The 20,878-nt window shown below is 43.6% G+C and overlaps 1 protein-coding gene across 1 annotated transcript in view; it reads right to left on the reverse strand.

The window, feature by feature from the left end:
- Positions 1-6,248: 6,248 nt before the first annotated feature.
- Positions 6,249-20,878, reverse strand: part of NDUFA10 (NADH:ubiquinone oxidoreductase subunit A10) — a 33,123-nt gene continuing 18,493 nt past the window's right edge. Inside the window, exons 4-10 of the mRNA XM_040357580.1 lie at positions 18,929-19,015; positions 16,820-16,941; positions 16,617-16,696; positions 14,133-14,187; positions 9,243-9,328; positions 6,615-6,723; positions 6,249-6,522 (exon numbers count right to left, since the gene is read on the reverse strand). Coding sequence (XP_040213514.1) covers positions 6,454-6,522; positions 6,615-6,723; positions 9,243-9,328; positions 14,133-14,187; positions 16,617-16,696; positions 16,820-16,941; positions 18,929-19,015 — 608 coding nt within the window. The 3' untranslated portion in view covers positions 6,249-6,453. The remainder of the gene's footprint in view (positions 6,523-6,614; positions 6,724-9,242; positions 9,329-14,132; positions 14,188-16,616; positions 16,697-16,819; positions 16,942-18,928; positions 19,016-20,878) is intronic.

The following is a 20,878-nucleotide window of genomic DNA, read 5'->3' on the forward strand; positions in this document are numbered from 1 at the left end:
CATCACTTGCCTATATAGGGTAATCCAAATGTTCCTACCCTCTACAGAACATACTGCATTTGTTCAATGGTCTACTAAAGGTCTCAGGCTGGTCGCAGATGTCCTGGACATGACCCGTGGTTCCTTCAAACCCTTTTCAGAAATCTTCGCTCCCTACTCACCTCCGGCATCGCAAGCCTTTGTAATACTCTCCAAAACTCGTTCATCAATACGCTGCGTCGCCAGAATCAATATTCTATCTCTGACAAACTCAAACCTTCTCATACACCAAGCCTCTAAATACTGCCTGGTCCCCTTCAAACCATGCACCCAAGCTAATCCTTGCAGGATACTAGGTCAGCTCCCTAGTGATCTGTGAATATTGGCGTGAAACACAATTCAAGATTGCACATCGATCCTACTACCTTTTTCATTATAACCCTGCAGATCCATCTCAATCTTCCTGTCCCTGGTGTGCCGTCTCCATAGGTTATGGGAATGTCCAGCAACCACCTCCTGGAATCAAGTTTGCAACTATATTTCCCTACTCGACACCAAGTAGAGTAGGGAAACCATTCCGCTATACTGACTGGTATCTACGAGCTGACTTAACCAACTCTTTAGGCAAGCTCAAATTCCGGGATGCCCCCGGATCATAAACTCCTTACATTTCTCTCCCCCCCCCCCCCTTGTTATATATATATCTTATTTGTTCTTGTTTTGGCAGCCTGTCCTATTTAGCTGGTTACAAGTTTAACAGCTTCCACTCCTCAGGTCTTATAGGTAGAGTCCTTCCTGTTTTGATCATATCTAAAATCTGTTAAGTTGATTTCTTGTATCTTGTCACTATGTACTCTGATTGCACTGGTTAATATTTGATATGTTTTTATACTGCCTGTTCTCGATGCTTTCACTGACCCTTTTCTGTATCATCAAGATTGTTCAACTTGAATATATTTTAAAAATAAAAATGAAACAAAAAAGCTTTGGTTATAGTTTTCACTGGTGACGATTTTTACTTGGTGGGGAGGGACAGCACAGTGTACTATTCAAGAGTACACCGAGCAGCCATAACAATATGACCACTGACAGGTTAAGTGAATAATGTTGTTTATCTAGATTACAGTGGCATCTGAAAGTCAGTGAGAAATGTTAAGCTCCAAATAAACATTTTATACTTAGTTGATGTGTTCAAAAGAGAGAAAATGGGTGTTGCAGTTTGTTGTGTATGGGACTGCATAGCCGCAGACCAGTCAGGATGCCCATGTTGACCTGTGTCCACAGCCAAAAGCTTACAAGCATCAGAACTGGACCACGGATAAATCGAAGAAGGTAGTCTTATCTAATGAATTACAGTTTTATATTATATCATGTGGATGGCCAGGTGTGTGTTCATCGCTTACCTGGGAAAGAGATGGCACCAGAATGCAGTATGGGAGAAAGGCAAGCCAGCGGAGGCAGTGTTACGATTCAGGCTGGGAAACCTTGGATCCTGCCATTCATGTGGATGTTACCTTGTCATGTTACCATTGTTGCTAACCAAGTACACCCCTGCATGAAAACAGTGTTCGCTGATGACAGCAGCCTCTTTTAGTATGATAATGCGCCACTGTAAAAATGGTTCAAGAATGCTTTTAGGAACACAACGAGTTTAAGGTGTTGACTTGGCCTCCAAATTCTCCAGCTCTCAATCCAAACGCACATCTGTGGGATGTGCTGGAAAAACAAGTCCAATCCATGGAGACCCCACCTTGCAATTTCCAGGAATCAAAGGATCTGCTACTGGTGTCAGATAGCATACCTTTCGAGGTCTAGTGGCATTTATGCTTTGCTGGGTGAGGGCTGTTTGAGGCAAAAGGGGAACCTACTTTATATTTGGTCAAAGTTATGACCGATCAGTGTGGTTTAGCAATTCGGTGCCTCCTGTATCAATTAGGACAGCACCATTTGTGACAAGCCCAAAACCTTAAGTTAACTTGTGGATAACCCATGCAAGTTCAAGTAGCATTTTATTATCTCAAATGTACTCTTGCTTTGTCCCAATCCATTCTCCAATATCAGAGAAATCTTATTTTGACATCTCAGCGAGTGGTGACTAGTATCCAAAGACAAAACCACATTGTTTGCATTCTCCCTGGCATGCTAGCAATTTTAACAACCGCTAATTACCAAAAGTGATAAGAAATAGTAAAATCAATACTCAAAGGACATCTGTATTAAAGATGCCAGCGTACAGACATAATTGTTATTACATTTTTATATTGCTCACCACAACGGAGTATGTAAAGCAGTATCTCGCATGAGAAGATCATGAATGGCAGCTAGAACCTACCTGCTGCAGAGTCCAGCTATCTTTTAATCCATCTATGGCCGTTCCTGCTGTTCGAACTGTTGGACAACTTTCAATAGATTTGTGGCTGCAGTACTGGTCAGTGTATTCTAACAGCAGAGTCCCCACAGTCAGGATACCCCATGGGGTATAGATATCCACAGATTCTGCCAGTAGATTGTTAAATCAGCACTTCAGGCTGATAATGCTGTTCCTTCTGAAGTAAAATCACTGCAAAGTTGTCACCATTTGCTGCTGTTGTAGCTGTTTGGACTACAGTAGTGCATGAGAAAACAGTAAATGGGTAGGCCATCAGCTTTGTCACAGCCTTCCTCTACTCCGCTAGTCATCTACAAGCAACTTCAGTTTGTGAGCCATCTTCATATCACACCCATCTCCTCCTGCCCCTCCCCCCTCTGGCTGATAGAATAATTGATCTCTAAATTATCTTCAAGCCACACACACACACACACACACACACACACACACACATCTCTTCCTACCCACAATAAGGCTGCTCCCCCACACACTGCCACATTTGGCACCTTTCAGGTGGCAGGATTTTAGTGGTTAATGGGTACCAGTCCCCACTTTTGGGAGACTGCCCCCTCCTTCCCTTGATGCAGGGCCATTCACAAACTGCAGAGCGCTTCGCCCATGCACAGTGGAGAACTGGCTGTGAAGCCGCAAGGTTTTACTGCCGGTTTCACCTAAAATGAATGTCGGCAGCAGCACCCGAGAGCCGATTTAAAACAAAAAATAAATTAAAAAATCGGCTGGGGAGCAGACATCACGGGATGCAAGGACAGGTAAATGTTCCAATACATTTTTTTGGTGGGGGGCTGAAGCAAAGAAAAAATACATTTAATTTGAGGTTTCTGAGGAGAAGCTGCCACTGCTGGCTGCAAGCATTTCTCAGTAGAAGTGGCGTGATCTGTGCCAATAGCTGGGCTGGGTACTGGTTAAGTCCAGTTCTTATTAACATACAATAGAGAATACCAGCTCCTAAACCTTTAACCATCTAGAAAGGTAAGCTGCAAATGTTATGTTTGTTTTCTTCTTCTAAGTTTTACTTTGTGAATGGGGACATGTAAGATAGAAGTAGTTATTTTCCAATTTTGCTGTAAAAGTGGAAATGCCCTTTAAGAACCTAGGACTGCAAAGCTCATATTTTGGTAAACAAAGTTCTTGCAAAAATAAAATATTTTTTTCAGCTCACTGAAGGGCAGTGGCGGCCCAAGACATTGTGCTGCCTGGGACCAAGAATGAAATGCTGCCCCCCCCCCCCAAAAGGCCCCCACATTCATTATTTTATATCATAACTAAAGGGGACCAGTCATGGCTCTATTCATGTATATAGGAATATAAAGAGGACCTGAAAAATTGAGGGAGCTAAAGACAGGAGAGAGGAAGAGAGGTGGAGAAAGATGGGGGGGGGGGGGGGGGAGGAGGATGAGAGAAAGGTAGATGAAAGAGTGAGAGGGGGAAAAAATAATGGGGGGGGGGCGAGAAAGAGAGAGAAAAAGAGGTATGAGAGAAAAGGGCAGAGAGAGAGAGAGAGAGAGAGAGAGTGTGTGTGTGGGGGGTAAGAAGGGGAGAGAGGGAGGGAGAAGGGGGGCAGAGCAAGTGATGGTGGGGGCAAAAGGATTGTTCACCATTTATTGCCTCCCCCATTCAGACTGCATCCCCTTGGGTGGCTTAGGCAGCTATACTTGTATTAAATCTCCCGCCCAGCTGCTAGTAGATCCCCTTTCATTGCACACTGCGGGCAATGCAGGGAGTAGGAGTGGGAGGGGTTAGGTGGATCCAAATGGCAGCGCAGTGTGGGATTAAACAGGCGGACACAGTGAAGTGAGGAAGGGGCCGGGGAAAGGTAGTGACAGGACACAGAGTGCAGCGTTCTGGCAGGCAGCGGGCTCAGGATGGATACTGTGGCATCTCCTTCCAGCTAGCGGGGGGGGCGGCGGCGGGTGCTTGTAAAACTTTCTCCTCTCCTCCTCTATAGCACCCGGGTGCCGCGCACGGCAGGCTGTCAGCGGCGCAAGTAGCCCCCTGATGGCGGCTCTGACAACACCTGTTGTCCTCACTTGCTGACTGCTCCACTCTGCTCCTCACAGGCAGCGGAGTGGGCGGGCTGGCTGGCGGACATCAGAATGCCGCCCCCCTAAAATGCCGCCTGGTACCAATGGTACCACCCGGTCCCATCATAAGGCCGGCCCTGCTAAAGGGAGCCCTAGCTAACAAAAACACCACTCTGCTATCTGCGCCTCTTTACTATCCAGCAAGGGGGAGAAAAAAAAAAGGCGGCTCAGAACTACCCGAAGCGGCCATACATTATACAACTTCAATTTCCTTTGGATTTACCTACAACTACAGCATGTAGTGCAATCGCCTGTCTAATTGAATACACATTAAAAGTGTTTAGGGATGACCTCATATTATATGGTTTTGGTGAAGCTAAAATAAAATTGTATAATGAATGGCTAAGCCCAAGGGTGGCTATATACTATTAAGATTTTCTTCATTTAGCCTGCAGCACAGATGGACGAATCCTCCTGCTGGGCTATTATATTCTGACAGCCACAACCTAGTAATCCCAAAATACTCAATATCTGATTGGATGCAGCTGCTGTTCGGTTGATCATTTTCCAACCAGCTTCTTTGATTTTATTTGAAGAAAGTTAAACGGAAGAGGGCTGACAAGGCCACCCACTAAGCAAATTCCGACTTCATCAGGAATCAGCCAAAATTTGAACAGTTGCCTGCTGAACACCTCAGCATTGTTTTGTAAGCATTTATTAGTGGCTTGGCAGAACATTATTATGAAAATTGCTACATTTGATGGTCAGGTTTGAGAGTTGTAATGTACATGTTCAATGCACTCCTTTCAACCCTATCAGTATGAATGTAATTAAATAAGAACTCTGGAAACTGTGCCCTAAAAAAAGGCAAAAAATAGGCAAAGGTCTAATCACCAGTATTGCGTATAGTCACCCTGCAGCTGATCTTTCTCCCATTAGTGACTTACCATGACTTGTTCTGCACTGTGTCATTATGTGGAGGCAGGGTCCAGCTTCCCAGCTTCAGCAAAGAGAAAAGTGAGCAGCACAATACTGACATCACCAAATCTTCAGAGCTTAGCAGTCAAAAGCAGCAATGTCCTAAATGTATAGCTTTGAGGCTACAACTGTCTAGGCGCTCTCAGAAACAGAAAGCAAACAATTTTTCAGGACATAAAGATCATGGGTTTTTAGGGTACGGTCTAGGCTAAATCATAGTTTTGAAATATTCCCTATAACATAGAAAATCAGTTTGAACTCATGTCCATTTTACCTGCCTGCGGTACTGATGGGAAATTTTTAGCAGAAACCTGCAACTCACTACATGACAGACATGGAGACCCGTCCACCCTCTTCCCCCAGGATCTTCTTTAGGCCACCACACTCTCTAACTGGAATATCAGGTTAAATAAAACCAGTTTCAACATCATATTATTTGGACTATACATGTCCCTGGAAAATAAGGGAAAAAAATGGAGACTCAAAATGAGCTTTAAAAATATAAAGCTATTACTAGCACACTATTTACTATGGTAACAGCAATGTGCAAAAATAAAGGAATACATGGCTGCCTGTCTACAATCAATGTGCTAGCTTCAAATTGAAGCAATCTATGGGTCTCTGTCGGCCATCATAACAACACTGTCTTGGAAAATAAGAGTGTGCATTACTCCCAGACACCTAGATACGTGGCACGGACATGAATATGCCAGATTAAACCACAATATAAATTCCAGAATGTTCAATTTGGCTCTTGCCAATATAAAGCAAACTGTGTTCTGTATCTTCACGTTTACTAAAAAGATAAAAAAATAAATCAGTTATTTCAACACTAACACATTTTTCTCTATCTAGAAAAGACAGAACCATTTACCATAAAATGACATACAATTTGTTTATTTATTTTTTATGGTGACAAAACCTGTCTTATAAATATTGTAAATTCCATCACGACATTGGCTGCTCATAGGGCAGCACTATTACCATGTCTACACTGCCATGACGATATTAAGAGTTTTGCCAGGCAGTCGTGTAAAGTAACTGGGAACAGATTCTCAGAACAAAACTTTAAATCCATTTTTTCTTTCACTTCAGCCAAATGTACTTGTCACCAACATCGTCATTGTATCCCTGTGCATACTTTTTACCTTTAAGCTGAAAAAAATAAATAAAAAATAAATAAAATTGAAAAATAATAATCTCAAAAACACAAATAAGTCACAGGCATCAGTACAAAGGCCTCTTACATTTCGGTACTGATAGTATAACTTGTCATACATTATTCCTCCAACTGTGACTTCTGGGATAAAGGTGGGCAAGACAAAGAGATTGGCAACCTTGTATTTATCTTGCACCCTGCAAGGGCAACAGAATAAAGTTAGTCACAGATAACTGTTAAAGAGACAGAACATATATTCTTTACTCTTATTCTATATCAACTAAATAAAAAGGTGGAAGGAAATATAACCACAAATAGTACAAAATACAACAGTCTTATTTTAAGGCAATTCTAAGCCCAAGAGAAAAAAAAAAAAAAAAAATATATATACATTTTCTTTGAAAATGGCACCTAGATGTCATTGGCGCCATTTCATCGCTTCTGGGGTACCGCTATGGTCCCGGCTTTGTTCGGGTGTCGGCTGGTTGATGGGTCTCCTGGTGGGACAGGAGGGCCCTAGCGAGCTGCAGGAGGACATCCCCTCCCACTGCTTGTAACAGAATTAGAGCGACTAGTTAGCCACTCCAATTTTATACTTACCACCGGCTCTAAAAAAAAAAAAAAAAAAAAAAAAAAAAAACACTGCTGCAGGCATCATTCAGATACAACCACTTGGATTCAAGTGAAGTACCTATACATCGATCGGCGACAAGTGGTTAAATGTAGCAATTACATTTATTTTCAGGCTTTATCTCTTGTGACCTGGTGATCCTGCCAATAACACTCTGTCCTAATGAGACAACACTAACTGTGCTGTATCTATTGAGGACCAAATATTGTCACCCTAGGACAGTGATGGCGCACCCTAGATGTTTTGGAACTAAATTTTCCATGATGCTCAACTACACTGCAGAGTACATGAACATCATGGGAAATGTAGTTCCAAAACATACGGAGTTCCAAGGTTCGCCATCACTACCCTAGGATAAGAAGTGTGTTGGAATTACAGAACAACTCCCCCTCTTTTCACCATAACATAAGGGAAGGTGTTTTGCGGTCTACTGAGATGGCTTGGGGCATATTATTATTATACAGGATTTATATAGCGCCAACAGTTTGCGCATTGCTTTACAACATCAGGGAAGACAGTACAGTTACAATACAATACAGGAAGGATCAGAGGGCCCTGCTCGTTAGAGCTTACAATCTAGAGGGGAGGGTCAAGTGGAACAAAGGGTAGTAGATGTGGGGGGTGATCAGACGGACAAAATTAAAATACAGTTGTTAGATGTGGGTAGGATAGGCTTCTCTGATATCTATGTGATAAGAGTGTATTTGTGGCAGGATCAAAAAAGGTATTTTTACACTTCTCAATAGACATAACAAAAACAGGTTTTAGCACTATATTTAAACAGACCATTTAGGGTTTGGATATAGTTTTATAAAAATTTTTTTTTTTTTTAGATGTATAAAACACATTTTCAAAAAGTGTGCAGGCTCTAAAATAAAATGTAGCTAATCTCTATGCTTTACCTTCTCTGCAGTAAAACGTGGTTTAGAATGCACTGGACTAGACAGGTCCCACCGGATTATTTCTATGGTATAGCCAATAAAGAGCTCCTTCACAAGTCACCCAGTATCCATTTGCGCAATGGAGAAAAGGTTTCCATTTCAGTCTGAAGACAATTCTTCCAATGCACACGATCAAACACAGAGCCGTCTGATGGGCTGCTTCACAGGCAGGTAACGGCCAGTAAGCAAAGAGCTAAAACTGGAGGTGACAAAATAATTGTTTCTTACATCACAGAGGGGAGGCGGGTATGGATGTTGTTTCCTCCCCTCGGCACACCAAGCATTGTCGGTTCCCAACTCCCCTGTGGGAGGCGCGTAGAACTGCTCAGATTACTTCTACAAGAAAGCTAAATCGCTACCTGAAAATATTGGTACCGGATCATGGCTGCAGCTGCATCTCAGTACAGCCACTTCAACCCGAGGATGTACAGGTACATCCTAAGGGATTGAAGTGGTTAAACTGTCATGGCTGCTCTCTGGGCTGCAGTGCACATAGCGCTCATGGCTGTGATAGCGTTTTAAATTGCTTGTCTGCTCCCTGGGTTGTGAACACTCAAGCCCAGCATCACAGCCTGCACTCTGCCACGGTTTACCTGCTGGTAACTGCTCATTATGCATGCCCCAGTATTGGAGGAAATCAGTGGCTGCTGGGGACACTCTGCTCTTGCATGATGCATCAAAGAGGAGCACCTACTGCTATTCTCGTGCCTGAAGCATGTTACAGGCCAGCTCTGCATCTTTTCTCTTTGGCAGGGTCCAGGAATGGTCCCAGTGGCATACCTCAGGTACTGATCTGAAAGCCGTGCAATTAGCCTGCCTGTCTGGTGTACAGCCAAGTACCTGGCCTAAAAATATTCCAGAAGCAGCAAGCAATCTCCCTCGGTAGAGTGGTGACATCAATCCACTAAGGACACTTGCTAAAAAACTGATGATTGCTAGGAGTGGGAGGGGTTATTTGGGGGTCCTAGCTGCTCTGATTTGCCAGTGTCCAATCCAGTTGTCTAAAGCAATGCCTGTGTCCTGTACTGTATCAAAAATAACAACTTGCAACTGCATTACAATTCAATCATTATTACATTTAGTTTGGCTACACCCTACAAGTTAGGCCAAGTCTGAAATGAGAACAAAATGGGGCGGCACTTACAGTAGACGTAAATGATGGAAGGTGACGTCACTCTGCTCCAACCATGGACCTTTAGTGATCTTCACGTATTCGAGATCCTCAGCAACCTACAAAGGTAGGGACAGAGCATGGTGATATATGGCAGAACGTAGAAGGAATTATAATTATTCACAATTGATATAAAACAACCCTGTTCCCAAAGCTACACAAGTTACCAAGGCAATTCTGATAAAAAAAAAAAAAAAAAAGAAAATAAAACAGAAAATCCTGAGTTAATTGAGGGTCATAATTCTACTTCTGTAATTCATGCCTAGTATTTGGGATTTTATTATAATAGGTACTGCCATAGCAAGAAGTGTTAAAAGGACCATATGAGTAACTCAACAAAGAAAAAAAAAAAAAAAAAGGTCATAATGGATAGATTTGATGTTGCCGCCTACAGGAGCAGGAAGCCATATGCAACCAAACTAAATAACATGGGGGGGCTCTGGAGGTGGCCAAATTCCCATCTGCAGCAAGGAGCTCAGTTAGTAGACAGCGGTATAGGAGAGGACACCTATCAGGAAAGGACTAGGCAGACATGTTAAGTGGTTAAAAAACATGTAATACAGCAAAGCCGAACAGCACCGCCCAGGGGGCGGGCCCTCTTGTCATAACCCCTCACCCTGCAGTTAGCAGCTCAGTTCGTCTAAAAGCAGTACAAACTTCAAAAAGAAGGGGTGGGTACTGTGTCCGTCCAAGAACTTCAAAGAAAAGGAATTTACAGCGAGTACAAAAATCCTAATTTTCACTGTCGTTCATGGACGGACACAGATCCAAATAATCTTGACAGTAGGGACGTCCCCAAGCAGTGTAAAAAAAAAAAAAAAACGAGGGGTGGGCACAGCAAGCAAACCAGCTTCCACCCAAAAACCCACCCGAGAGTCGGGCGGGGGCAAACCATCATGCTGTCATAGATTTGTTCGCAGACTTGTTTTGCTTGTGAATCCAGGGACGCTTTTGTCCCTCAGCTGGCCCCTTGTCAGCCTGGGAACGCTTACCTGCAGGCCCAGACGGATGAAAATACAGCTTCTGAGCAGTAAAGGAGGGCCCTGGCCTACGACGTGGTTCCTTACCCTTTCTGGATTGTGGGAGTAATGTACTCTTACCCCCAGTGATGCTCCAAATAGCCTCTCACCCTGGAAGGGTAAATCTGCCAGTGCCTTCTGGAAATTTGGTCCGCGGACTAGCATTTTAGCCAATTTAGGCAACTAAGTACCACAGGAGATACTGAGGCTCTGGAGAGCAAGGGAGCTGTATCCAAAGCTGCATCGCAGACATGCGTAAGGACATGCACCAGCTGGTCAGCCAACTCCACACAGACCGGGGAAGCCTGTTGCTTCTCTAGTTAGCGGTGCAACAATTTTGCCCACTCAGTAAGAGTCTGACACCAGCGCCACGGCCAATACTGGTCGCAATGCTGACCTCCTGTCAGTAGGGTCCTTGAACGCAGGGGTCCCCTCTACCGGAATTGTGGTGAACGTGTTCAACCTAGACACCGGGGGGTCCCCAACCGTGGACCCCACAACCATATTTTCAAAAGGCTTTCCTCAAAAGGGTAACGGACTGCCATGCGTTTTGGGACCACGAAGGGTCCTCTGTGTCCGTTCCCATTCCTTGTCTATAAACTTCATTAAAATAAGTCACAAAAAAAAAAAAAAAAAAAAAAAACCTTTGCAGTGCAGGTCGACTTGCGGGACCCAAAACGGACCTGCACCTCAGCAGATGCCCCAGTCGCATCCTCCAATTTGAGGGTTTCCCGCACCGCGATAAGTGCCCCACAAGCGCCTTCTCCTGCACTGCCCATGGACACAGAGTCCTCCTCGCTGTCTGAAAGGTCCCGGTCCGCATCCTCCGATACCTCAGAGCAGGGGACCTGTGCCACGGCCAGGCCCGAGTCTGAATCAGAGCTTTCCCCAGATGATTGTGGGGGGGGGGGCGATTTTTACCCCCCTTACGCCCACACACCGCTTCCACCCTAGCAACAAATGATTCCAGGACCGCCGACAAAGCATCTACCTGTACTTCAGGTGCTGGGGGACCAGTTGCTATCACTGGAATCTCTGGGGAAGAAGCGCCAGCCTCTGACACCATACTGCTCACCTGATAGCCACTCAGGGACCAAGTCAAGGTATACTGAAAAAAAGCCCACCCTCCTTGCTGCCAGAGACCAAGGGGTTAACCCCAGAGGAACTCACCGCCCCCACCTGGTACTGTTCAGTGCTGCGGTCCACTCTAATACCCAGCACAATGTGTGCCTGAGGAGTATGAGGTGATCTGCCGTTCAGAATGAGCCAGACTGGGGAGACTACAAGCAGGGCCGGACTTACCATTGGCCTTGACTGGGCTCAAGCCCAGGGGCCCCACCCAATAGGGGGCCCCCTTTAAAAAAAAAAAAAAAAAAAAAATTTTTTTTTTTTTTTTTTTTTTTTTTTTAGGGGTCCGGAGGTCCCCAGGGGCCCGGAGGCCCCCAGGGCCCCGGACGGCAACCCCCCTTTTTTTTATTTATTTTTTGTAAAAAAATGTTTTTTTTATATATTTTTTTATATATAATATTATATATATATATATATATATATATATTTAATTTTTATTATTAAAGGGCCCAGGGGTCTCCAGGGCCCCGGATGGCAACCCCCCTTTTTTTTATTTATTTTTTGTAAAAAAATGTTTTTTTTATATATTTTTTATTTTTATATATATAATATATATATATGTATATATATATATATTTTTTATTATTATTATTAAAGGGCCCAGGGGTCTCCAGGGCCCCCGGATGGCAACCCACCTTTTTTATTTTTTTATAAAAAAAAATTACATTTTTTTATATATATATATATATTTTTTTTTTTATTAAAGGGCTCAGAGGTCCCCAGGGCCCCATGTGGCAACCCCCCCTTTTTTATTTTTTTTATAAATGTTTATTTTTTTATTTTTGTTTATTTTTTTATTTTTTATTAAAAGGCCCAGAGGTTCCCAGGGCCCCCGGATGGCAACCTCCCTTTTTTAATGTATTTTTTATAAATGTTTTTTTTTTTTATTATTAAAGGGCCCAGAGTTTTATTTTTTCTTTTTATTAAAAGGCCCAGAGGTCCCCAGGGCCCCGGATGGCTACATATATTTATATATATTTGTTTTCTTCTTTATTTCTTCTTTTTTTTGTAAAGGCCCCCCCGCTTCTCAATTTGCGGCAGCCCCCACGCTTCTCAATTTCAGGCGGCAGCACCCCCACCCCCCCTAGGTTCTCTGCTTCAGGGGGCCCATGCCTTAAGCTGTGCAAGGGGCCCCAAAATTCCTGATGGCGACCCTGCGCATACCTCCCAACACGCACGGATTCTGTGGGACTTTCCCGCACAGACAGCTTCTTCCCGCAGTCCGGCAAAAGGGTTAATTTTCCCGCACTGCAAGAGGAGGCAGCACGGAAGCAGGAGGAACCGGAGTGGTGTGTGGAAGACTGTGGCTGCTGAAGGGAAGATAGCCGAGAGCCGGGCTAATGACAGTCTGTGGCCCCGGCTGTTGGCACAGGTGAGAGGCACTCCCCCGCTCAACAACTGCAAAATCCCCCCCCCGCTCAACAACTTTAATGCGCTCCCCCCCGCTCAACAACTTCAATTCAATTCGCCCCCCCCCCGCTCAACAACTTCGATCCCCCCCAATTCTCGGCTCCAGGGGGCCCCTTCAACACTCAAGCCCAGGGGCCCCCACCACCCTAAGTCCTGCCCTGACTACAAGGATCTATATTAGCCAGCCTGTCACCCAGCCGGCAGTTGATAGTAGATCTCAAGATCAAAAATAAAATAAAACATTTAAATAAAGTTTAAAAATAAAAGTTCCCCAGGACCAATGGGCCCCTAGGGAGCCAGGTCCTTCTCCTATGCTAGACAAAAAAAATGAGCTGCTGACTGCAAGGTGAGGGATTATGACCAGAGGGCCTGCCCCCTGGGCGGTGCGGTTTGGCTTTGCTGTATTACATGTTTTTTTAACCATTTAACATGTCTGCCTGGTCCTCTCCTGATAGACGGAACATAACCCTACTGTCAAGATTATTTAGAGCGGTGTCCGTCCATAAACGAAAGCGAAAAGAAGTTTACAGTGCGTACAAAAATCCTTTGAAGGACAACTGTCTTATGCATCCGCCGAGGGGTCATGCCCCTCCAGGTTACTCTGTGCGAGACAGAATTGTCACAGCCAATGCCCCGATACTCGTTGGTGATAATGGGGGGGGGTCAACAGGACAAAAATCCATTGACTAGAACTGAAAACTCGAAAAAAAGATACAAAAATAATAATAATTACAAGAACTAGGAGCAACAAAGTCCTAACTCCTGAGACGCTAGGAAATAACTAAACTATTTGCTGCAGAGGGGGCATCCTGCTCCTCCAAGTAGAGACATCAAACCCATCCATTACAAAGTAGGACTGTCCTTCAATTAACAAAAGAGAAAACATAAAACTTTTTATGCAATACTGAATAACAGAGAAGTACCTGTCGCATTAAGGCCCCTTTCACACGGGTGGGTCGTTCAGGTCCACCTGTCAGTTTTTTCGGCGGACCTGAACGGCCGCTCCATACATCTCTATGGAGCGTCAGATGTCAGCGGTGACATCCGACCCGATCGAATCAGACGAATGGCTGTCCGTTTTCATCCCATCTCTCCATAGGAGACAGCGGCGCTGGACAAGCCCCTCCCCGCTCAGTGAGCAGAGAGGGACAGGTCATCCGCCGGTTCAGCGGAGAGATGATCTCCTCAGCTGGCGGACCGCTGCAAGTGGATCCGTCCCCGTGTGGAAGGGGGTCCTAGTTTCTTCCTATAACAGTAACTAGATATCAACTATAGTTTATCTTTTCAAGAGCCTTTTTTTTTTTACCTGTTCCACATTCAACGCATCACCTCCAGGATACTGTAAAACCTCAGTTGTCTCACTACAATGAAAGAAGACGTTTAGAACATTTTTAGACAATTGAGCCATTGAAACAAAGTAGTTGTTTTACCCAGATCAATCCGCTTTTCAATTTTATGCTTCCAGTGCAAACTAAAAATGAAGAGATACAAAAGATAGTGCAGCGCTAAATAAAAGTCCATAAAAGTCATCCACATGTACTAATAGGTGACTGTAAACAAATATCATGCAGGTGATGAGCGTGGAAATATTGTGACACCTCCACCGATAGCTGGAATGGCTGCTCATCTCACAGGGTGGACCCTCCATTAGATAGGGTCAAACACGCTTTCCCTTACGGGTATGTTCCAGGCAATGCTCCAAATGGGACCAGGCAGTCAGAACAGCAGAGGATACCAAATATTGAGTGGATGCAATCGTGGATATAATGATGTAAGAAAAGGGAGGACAAACCATAGTGCTCTCCGCATATACAGGCACAAATTGTATTTAAAAGTAAAGAATAAAACTCACAAATACGGGCACTGGGCCAGTGCCAGGCGATACAGCGAGGTATGAAATTCGGATGACTGCGGGTGACGTCACGTCCTTCCCCCCGAAAGTTGCGTCCCTTAGGGCGGGACTTCTTCAGCGGATGAGGGATGAACAGCGTGCACCCGATTAAATAATAGGTTGCCATAACAACGCCGTTATGTATTCAATACATGCGGCGTGCATAGAGGGAGGCGGCCTGAACAGGGGCGATCATGTGACTGGCAGGCACGGCTCTGATAGGCTAGAGCCTGAACATATGAGCGGTCATGTGACAAACATCGGCAGGCGTGGCTAGGAAAAGCAAGGACCTGCATACATGGGGCGGAAGACAGTTTACAGTCACCTATTAGTACAGTGGATGACTTTTATTTAGCGTTGCACTATCTTTTGTATATCTGACATAGGACATTTTTTGACTCCTAGTGTCCAGCTGCTTATGCGTTTGTGTTTATTGCGCGGATTTGTTATTCTGTTTAAAAATGAAGAGAAGCTGCCTGGTACGCCAAGCGAAACATTATTGGTTCCTTATCCAATTCTTGACAGCCACTGTAAAGTGAGAAAATCTCTCTTTTTAAAAAATACAGTGCTTTTTTTTGTCAGACTATAGGTGCAGAAGATCAACCCCCCCTCACCGGGTGGGAAAGTAGTGATGTGGCGTGCCGTGCCTGCTCCATCGCAGGGTGGGTGTGGCCAAATTGCATTAGCAGTGGGAGGGTCTTAAAGTGGTATTGTTAGACCCCTTTCACACTGGAGCGGTTTGCATGTACTGCGCCTGCAAACCGACCCTAAACAGCCGCTGCTGTTTCCACATGAGGGCTTTCACAATGGAGCGGTGCGCTAGCAGGGTGGTAAAAAAGTCCTGCTAGCCACATCTTTGGAGCGGTGTGTATACCGCTCACTCCCATTGAAATCAATGGGACACCGCCGGCAATGCGCCTCTGCAAAGGCGCTATGCAGCGGTTTTTAACTCTTTCTCGGCTGCTAGCGGGGTGTAAAACCGCTCGCAACCAAATAGCGCCGCGAAATTGGCGGTAATGCGCCAACGCACCTCTCGCCCCAGTGTGAAAGTGGCCTTAAAGGGATTGCGAATCCTTAAAATACTAGGGGTGTGTAGCACGCTAGTTTATCAACCAAAAATGACCTTCCACCAAATCCAACTGAACACTGATCTCTGTACACTGTATCTCCCTCCTCACCAAGTAAAAACCTTTCTCATTGAAAAAATTTTCCCCCCTAAAAAGCAACACCCATTATTCACCTCTGCCACTCTGTCCACAGCTAAAACTTTGCAACCCTTTTCGTTACTTGCTTCTGCACCTCCAGTCCGCAGCTCACCTCTTTTCCCTGTCCAAAGCTCACCTCTGCACCCCACCATCCACAAAAGAATTTACTTTTGTGCTAAAATATTAAAGTGCAATGTGCCCTGTACCTTTCAGCAATGTTCACCTTTGCTCCTCCCCTGTACCCCTCTGAACCCTTCTTTCACCAGTTCTGACCTCTGAGTGCAGAAGCAGGGAGGTTTGTGCGAGAGTCAGAGAGCCTAGCTGTGCTAACACTTGTAAACTCAGAAGCCGTGACAGTTGATAGTGGCGAGAACAAGGCCAATGCCAAAAGGTGGAGAAAAAAAAAAAAATCACTGACAGTATAAAATTATGTAAATACTGAAAGCCATTTTTTTCCCTCTTTCAATAAAGACGTTAGTTCCGATGGCTACAGGGGATTTCCCTCACTTCCTGCTTTGGCTTCGGAGTAGGATGTAAGGGAAATCTCCTCAATGGGATAGGATGTATAACACTACTTTACTCTATGCAAAATAAAAAATTCACTTTAGTTCTACTTTACGGTCTCCAATTTTTGGATTGTGAAGATTAGACAGTAATAAAAATATTATTTGTTATAATCCAATATCATTCTCACCTAATCTTGGGGAGAAAAGATGTTTTGTATGCATCCTCAATACTCTGAAGATATGGTAGAGCAACTTTCTTTTCAAAAGCCTGAAAGCAAAAAATAGTGTAGAGGTAGTAGCAGAAAGCCAACGGCAAGAAGAAACAGACAGTGTGCACATGTAGTTTGCGTGGAATGAAATATCAATATAATAAACCAAATTAAAAAATTACATTTCCTTTCTCTTGAATCTTCTTGTACACATCAGCAGCTGGGACATCCACATATATAGCTACATGTGGAGGCAGGAACTCATCGATGCTTACATCCTTTATCTCATTATAATGCTTCACACCTAAGACAAGAAAGGCAAGATATATAGATATAGTATCAGACTGAAAGGTCTGTAAATAACAGTATGAGAATATGAGTTCAGAGACCTGAAACACAGGCACAATTTAACCACTAGAGGGCCACGCTATAGACGAAAGACGTCCACAGCGCGGCTCTCAAGTGCCGACTGGACGTCTTTAGACGTCCTGTTGTTCCCCGTGCACGCCGCTGGGGGCGCGCAGCGGGGATACAACGTGCTCGGCGCATCGTTCGGGAGCCGATGCGAGTGCCTGGCGGCCGCGATGTCCGCCAGGCACCCGCGATGGTCGGTAACACAGGACGTGGAGCTCTGTGTGTAAACACAGAGCTCCACGTGCTGTCAGGGAGAGAGGAGACCGATCTGTGTCCCTTTACATAGGGACACAGCATCGATCACCTCCCCCAGTCACCCCCCTCCCCCCACACAGTAAGAACACAATGAGGGAATACATTTAACCCCTTCCTCACCCCCTAGTGTTAACCCCTTCACTGCCAATCACATTTATACAGTAATTAGTGCATTTTTAAAGCACTGATCGCTGTATAAATGTGAATGGTCCCAAAATTGTGTCAAAAGTGTCCGATGTGTCCGCGCCTCAATATCGCAGGCCTGACAAAAAAAAAAAAAAAAAAAAAAAAAATCGCAAATCCCTGCCATTACTAGTAAAAAAAAAAAAAAAATCATAAATCTATCCCCTATTTTGTAGGCGCTATAACTTTTGCGCAAACCAATCAATATACGCTTATTGCGATTTTTTTAACAAAAATATGAAGAAGAATACGTATCGCCCTAAACCGAGGGAATTTTTTTTTTTTTAAAAAAAATTGGGATATTATTATAACAAAAAGTAAAAAATAGTGTTTTTTTTCAAAATTTTCTGTTTTTTTATGTTTATAGCGCAAAAAATAAAAATCGCAGAGATGATCAAATACCACCAAAAGAAAGCTCTATTTGTGGGGAAAAAATGATAAAAATATAATTTGGGTACCGTGTTGTATGTCCACGCAATTGTCATTCAAAATGCGTCAGCGCTGAAAGCTGAAAATTGGTCTGGGCACAAAGGGGGTTTAAGTGCCCAGTAATGAAGTGGTTAATGGAATAAAGGACATAAAAAAACTGCTCTTAATAAATTAAGATATCCCTGTTGGATTAGGTTTAGGAATACAGTTAGAAGTCAAGAGACACAATGGGGTTGATTTACTAAAACTGGAGAATGCTGAATCTGGTGCAACTCTGCATAGAAACCAATCAGCTTCCAGGTTTTATTGTCAAAGCTTAAAGTGGTTGTACACCCCGTACAACCACTTTTACCTACAGGTAAGCCTAGATTAAGGCTTACCTGTAGGTGCTGGAAATATCTCCTAAACCTCCACGGTTTAGGAGATATTTACAAAAGAGACGTGCACTGATGTCTACGGTGCACTTTAGAAACGGCAATCGTGCCGTTTCTAAAAGGAGGTCATGCCGTGACTGGCGGCTCACGCACGCATGCGCGGGAGTGACGTCATGCGACTCCGGCCAGTCACAGAGCCGGAGTTTGTGGCCCCGGAAGGAAGAGGGGTGAAGATGGACGCTCGCTGCTAGTGGGGACAGCAGTGACATCGCAGGCTTCGGTTTCAGGTAAGCGATGCATAGTAGCCCATTATGCTTTACCTTTGCAAGAAAATAAAGAGGAAGTAAAACCTAATGGGTTTTACTTCTTCTTTATTTCCCTGCAAAGGTAAAGCATAATGGGCTACTATGCATTGCATGCTGATGGTCAACATCACCTAGACTTTTAGCTTTATATATTTTTAATTAATGTTCCTCAAAAACAAGAAATAACTATAACAGCTGGAACCCCTTGTTAAGTAACATAGTTGTAAAGTTAATCCCAGGGAAAGCCAATCTATAAAAATAAAAAAAAAAACACACACAGAAATGTGTGAACAAATTATGCATTTTTGATGTAGCAACATATTTTACTTACATTGTGGGCGAATGTATTCATTCTTTAACATGGCTTCAAGGAAAACAAAATCACTGAAGGGAGAGCGTTCCAATATCACTCCCTGACCTTACAAATAAAAAAATAAAAAGCATTTTAGTTATTTGTACAGAATTACTTTATTGTAATTATATTTTTTTAAATTCACTTGAACGGAGTGCCCTGCGTTTGACAAATGCACTATAGAATGCTCTTTTCAGGCATGCAGCTTTAAGTTTGCCACATGACAAAACGCGAGTCTGCCAAGTGTTTTTGGGGTGCCATGTGAGCTTGCAGTGCATTTATAACTGCATTTTCCATGCACTTTGTTACTTATTTAGGAAATGCAAAATGTGAATGCGGCCTAAGGACTCTTAGCTGCACACCCAAATCCTAAAAATACAGTCAGACAGGGCTGTATACATGCTGTGGCTGTAATGTTTTACTACACAGCTGCTTCATTTTTAACACAGGATGCAGGGTGGGAGGCAGCACCACCTTTGAACCTATTAAACTCCCTGTTGAGTTCAATGGGGCCGCTCTGCAACTGCAAGCCAAACACTTGGCTCACAGTTGCAGTGCGATCGCACAATGCAAAATTACAATTTGGCAATAAAAAAAAAAATATATATATATATAAAATAAAATAAGGGGTGGCTGTAGAACGGGTATAATTTCTGCCATGGCTGCAAAACAGCATTGCAACCATTGCATTTTAGCAAAAAATGCCATTTGATATTTTCGGTGGGGCCCTGTCAGGTAGGCTGTATGGTGCACCGTGATGACCAACAGCAGCCCTGGGCAGAAATAAAGTGTTAAATTAAGTTATGGAACATCCCCTCTATACACAACACATACTGCTCTATACAATGTTAGAAAGGAGGGAAGTGGGTTCTCTATGGAAAGTTACTTTTCCAGGATATTTCAAATTTGCCTGTGGCAGCAACTTTCAGGTAGAAATATGGCTATCCATTGTACAAAAAATTGATGATAGCCGTACTTGAGTTGCTTAAGATTAAAGAACCTTCACTAAAACTGAAAAATACATTAGAAACATGTGAATCCTCTTTATACATGTTACACAACACTTAGCGGTTAGGCTGGATTTGAACCTTTGCTTGATGCGTTTTCCATTAAATCAATGAAAATGCATCAAAACATAGGTTCAAACATGCTTTAAAATGCGTATGTGAACGCATCACAATGTGCATCATGACCCGTGCCGATGATACAAAGTGCAATACAATACAAAGTGCATTGCAATGCAAGTTGGGGCACCTGGGGGTGAATCCAGCATTAATCTTATAGTTATCCGATAGGGCATCCAACTGAACCTTAAAAAGCCCAACCCCTACACCTGTGAACGCAAGATCCAAAAAGATTAATCTAAAAAGGCTACAGGGAAATCTATGCAAACCGCTTCTAAAAATCAATTTCTAGGAAATTCTTTGCAAGATTCTAAGTTAAATATCACAGAGACAATAAAAGGTATATCAGATGACCAAATTATTGGACGATGTAGGAGCAGTCCCTTAATTAGGATAATCACAAAAATGCCCAACTAATGTGTAAGGATTTTCTAAAAGAGGGTATTCAATATAGGCTTTAGACCAGGGGTCTCAAACTGGTGGGCCCCCAGCTGTTGCAAAACTACAAGTCCCATCATGCCTCTGCCTGTGGGAGTCATGCTTGTAACTGTCAGCCTTGCAATGCCTCATGGGACTTGTAGTTTTGCCACAGCTGGAGGGCCACCAGTTTGAGACCCCTGCTTTAGACACTCTTTAAATTTATTTAAAAATGCAATTTATTTAAACTATTTACCCCCAAATTAAGCGAAGGCCTGGGGGTAAGGTGGAAGGGTTTGCAAAAGTCCAAGTAAGGGAACAGGCAGTAGTTAATAATACGTTAAAAGTTAAACAGATTTCCCTGTGCATATTATTTCTTCACATTTAT

The sequence above is a fragment of the Rana temporaria genome, chromosome 6 (genome assembly GCF_905171775.1).
Source record: "Rana temporaria chromosome 6, aRanTem1.1, whole genome shotgun sequence".
Taxonomy (NCBI): domain Eukaryota; kingdom Metazoa; phylum Chordata; class Amphibia; order Anura; family Ranidae; genus Rana; species Rana temporaria.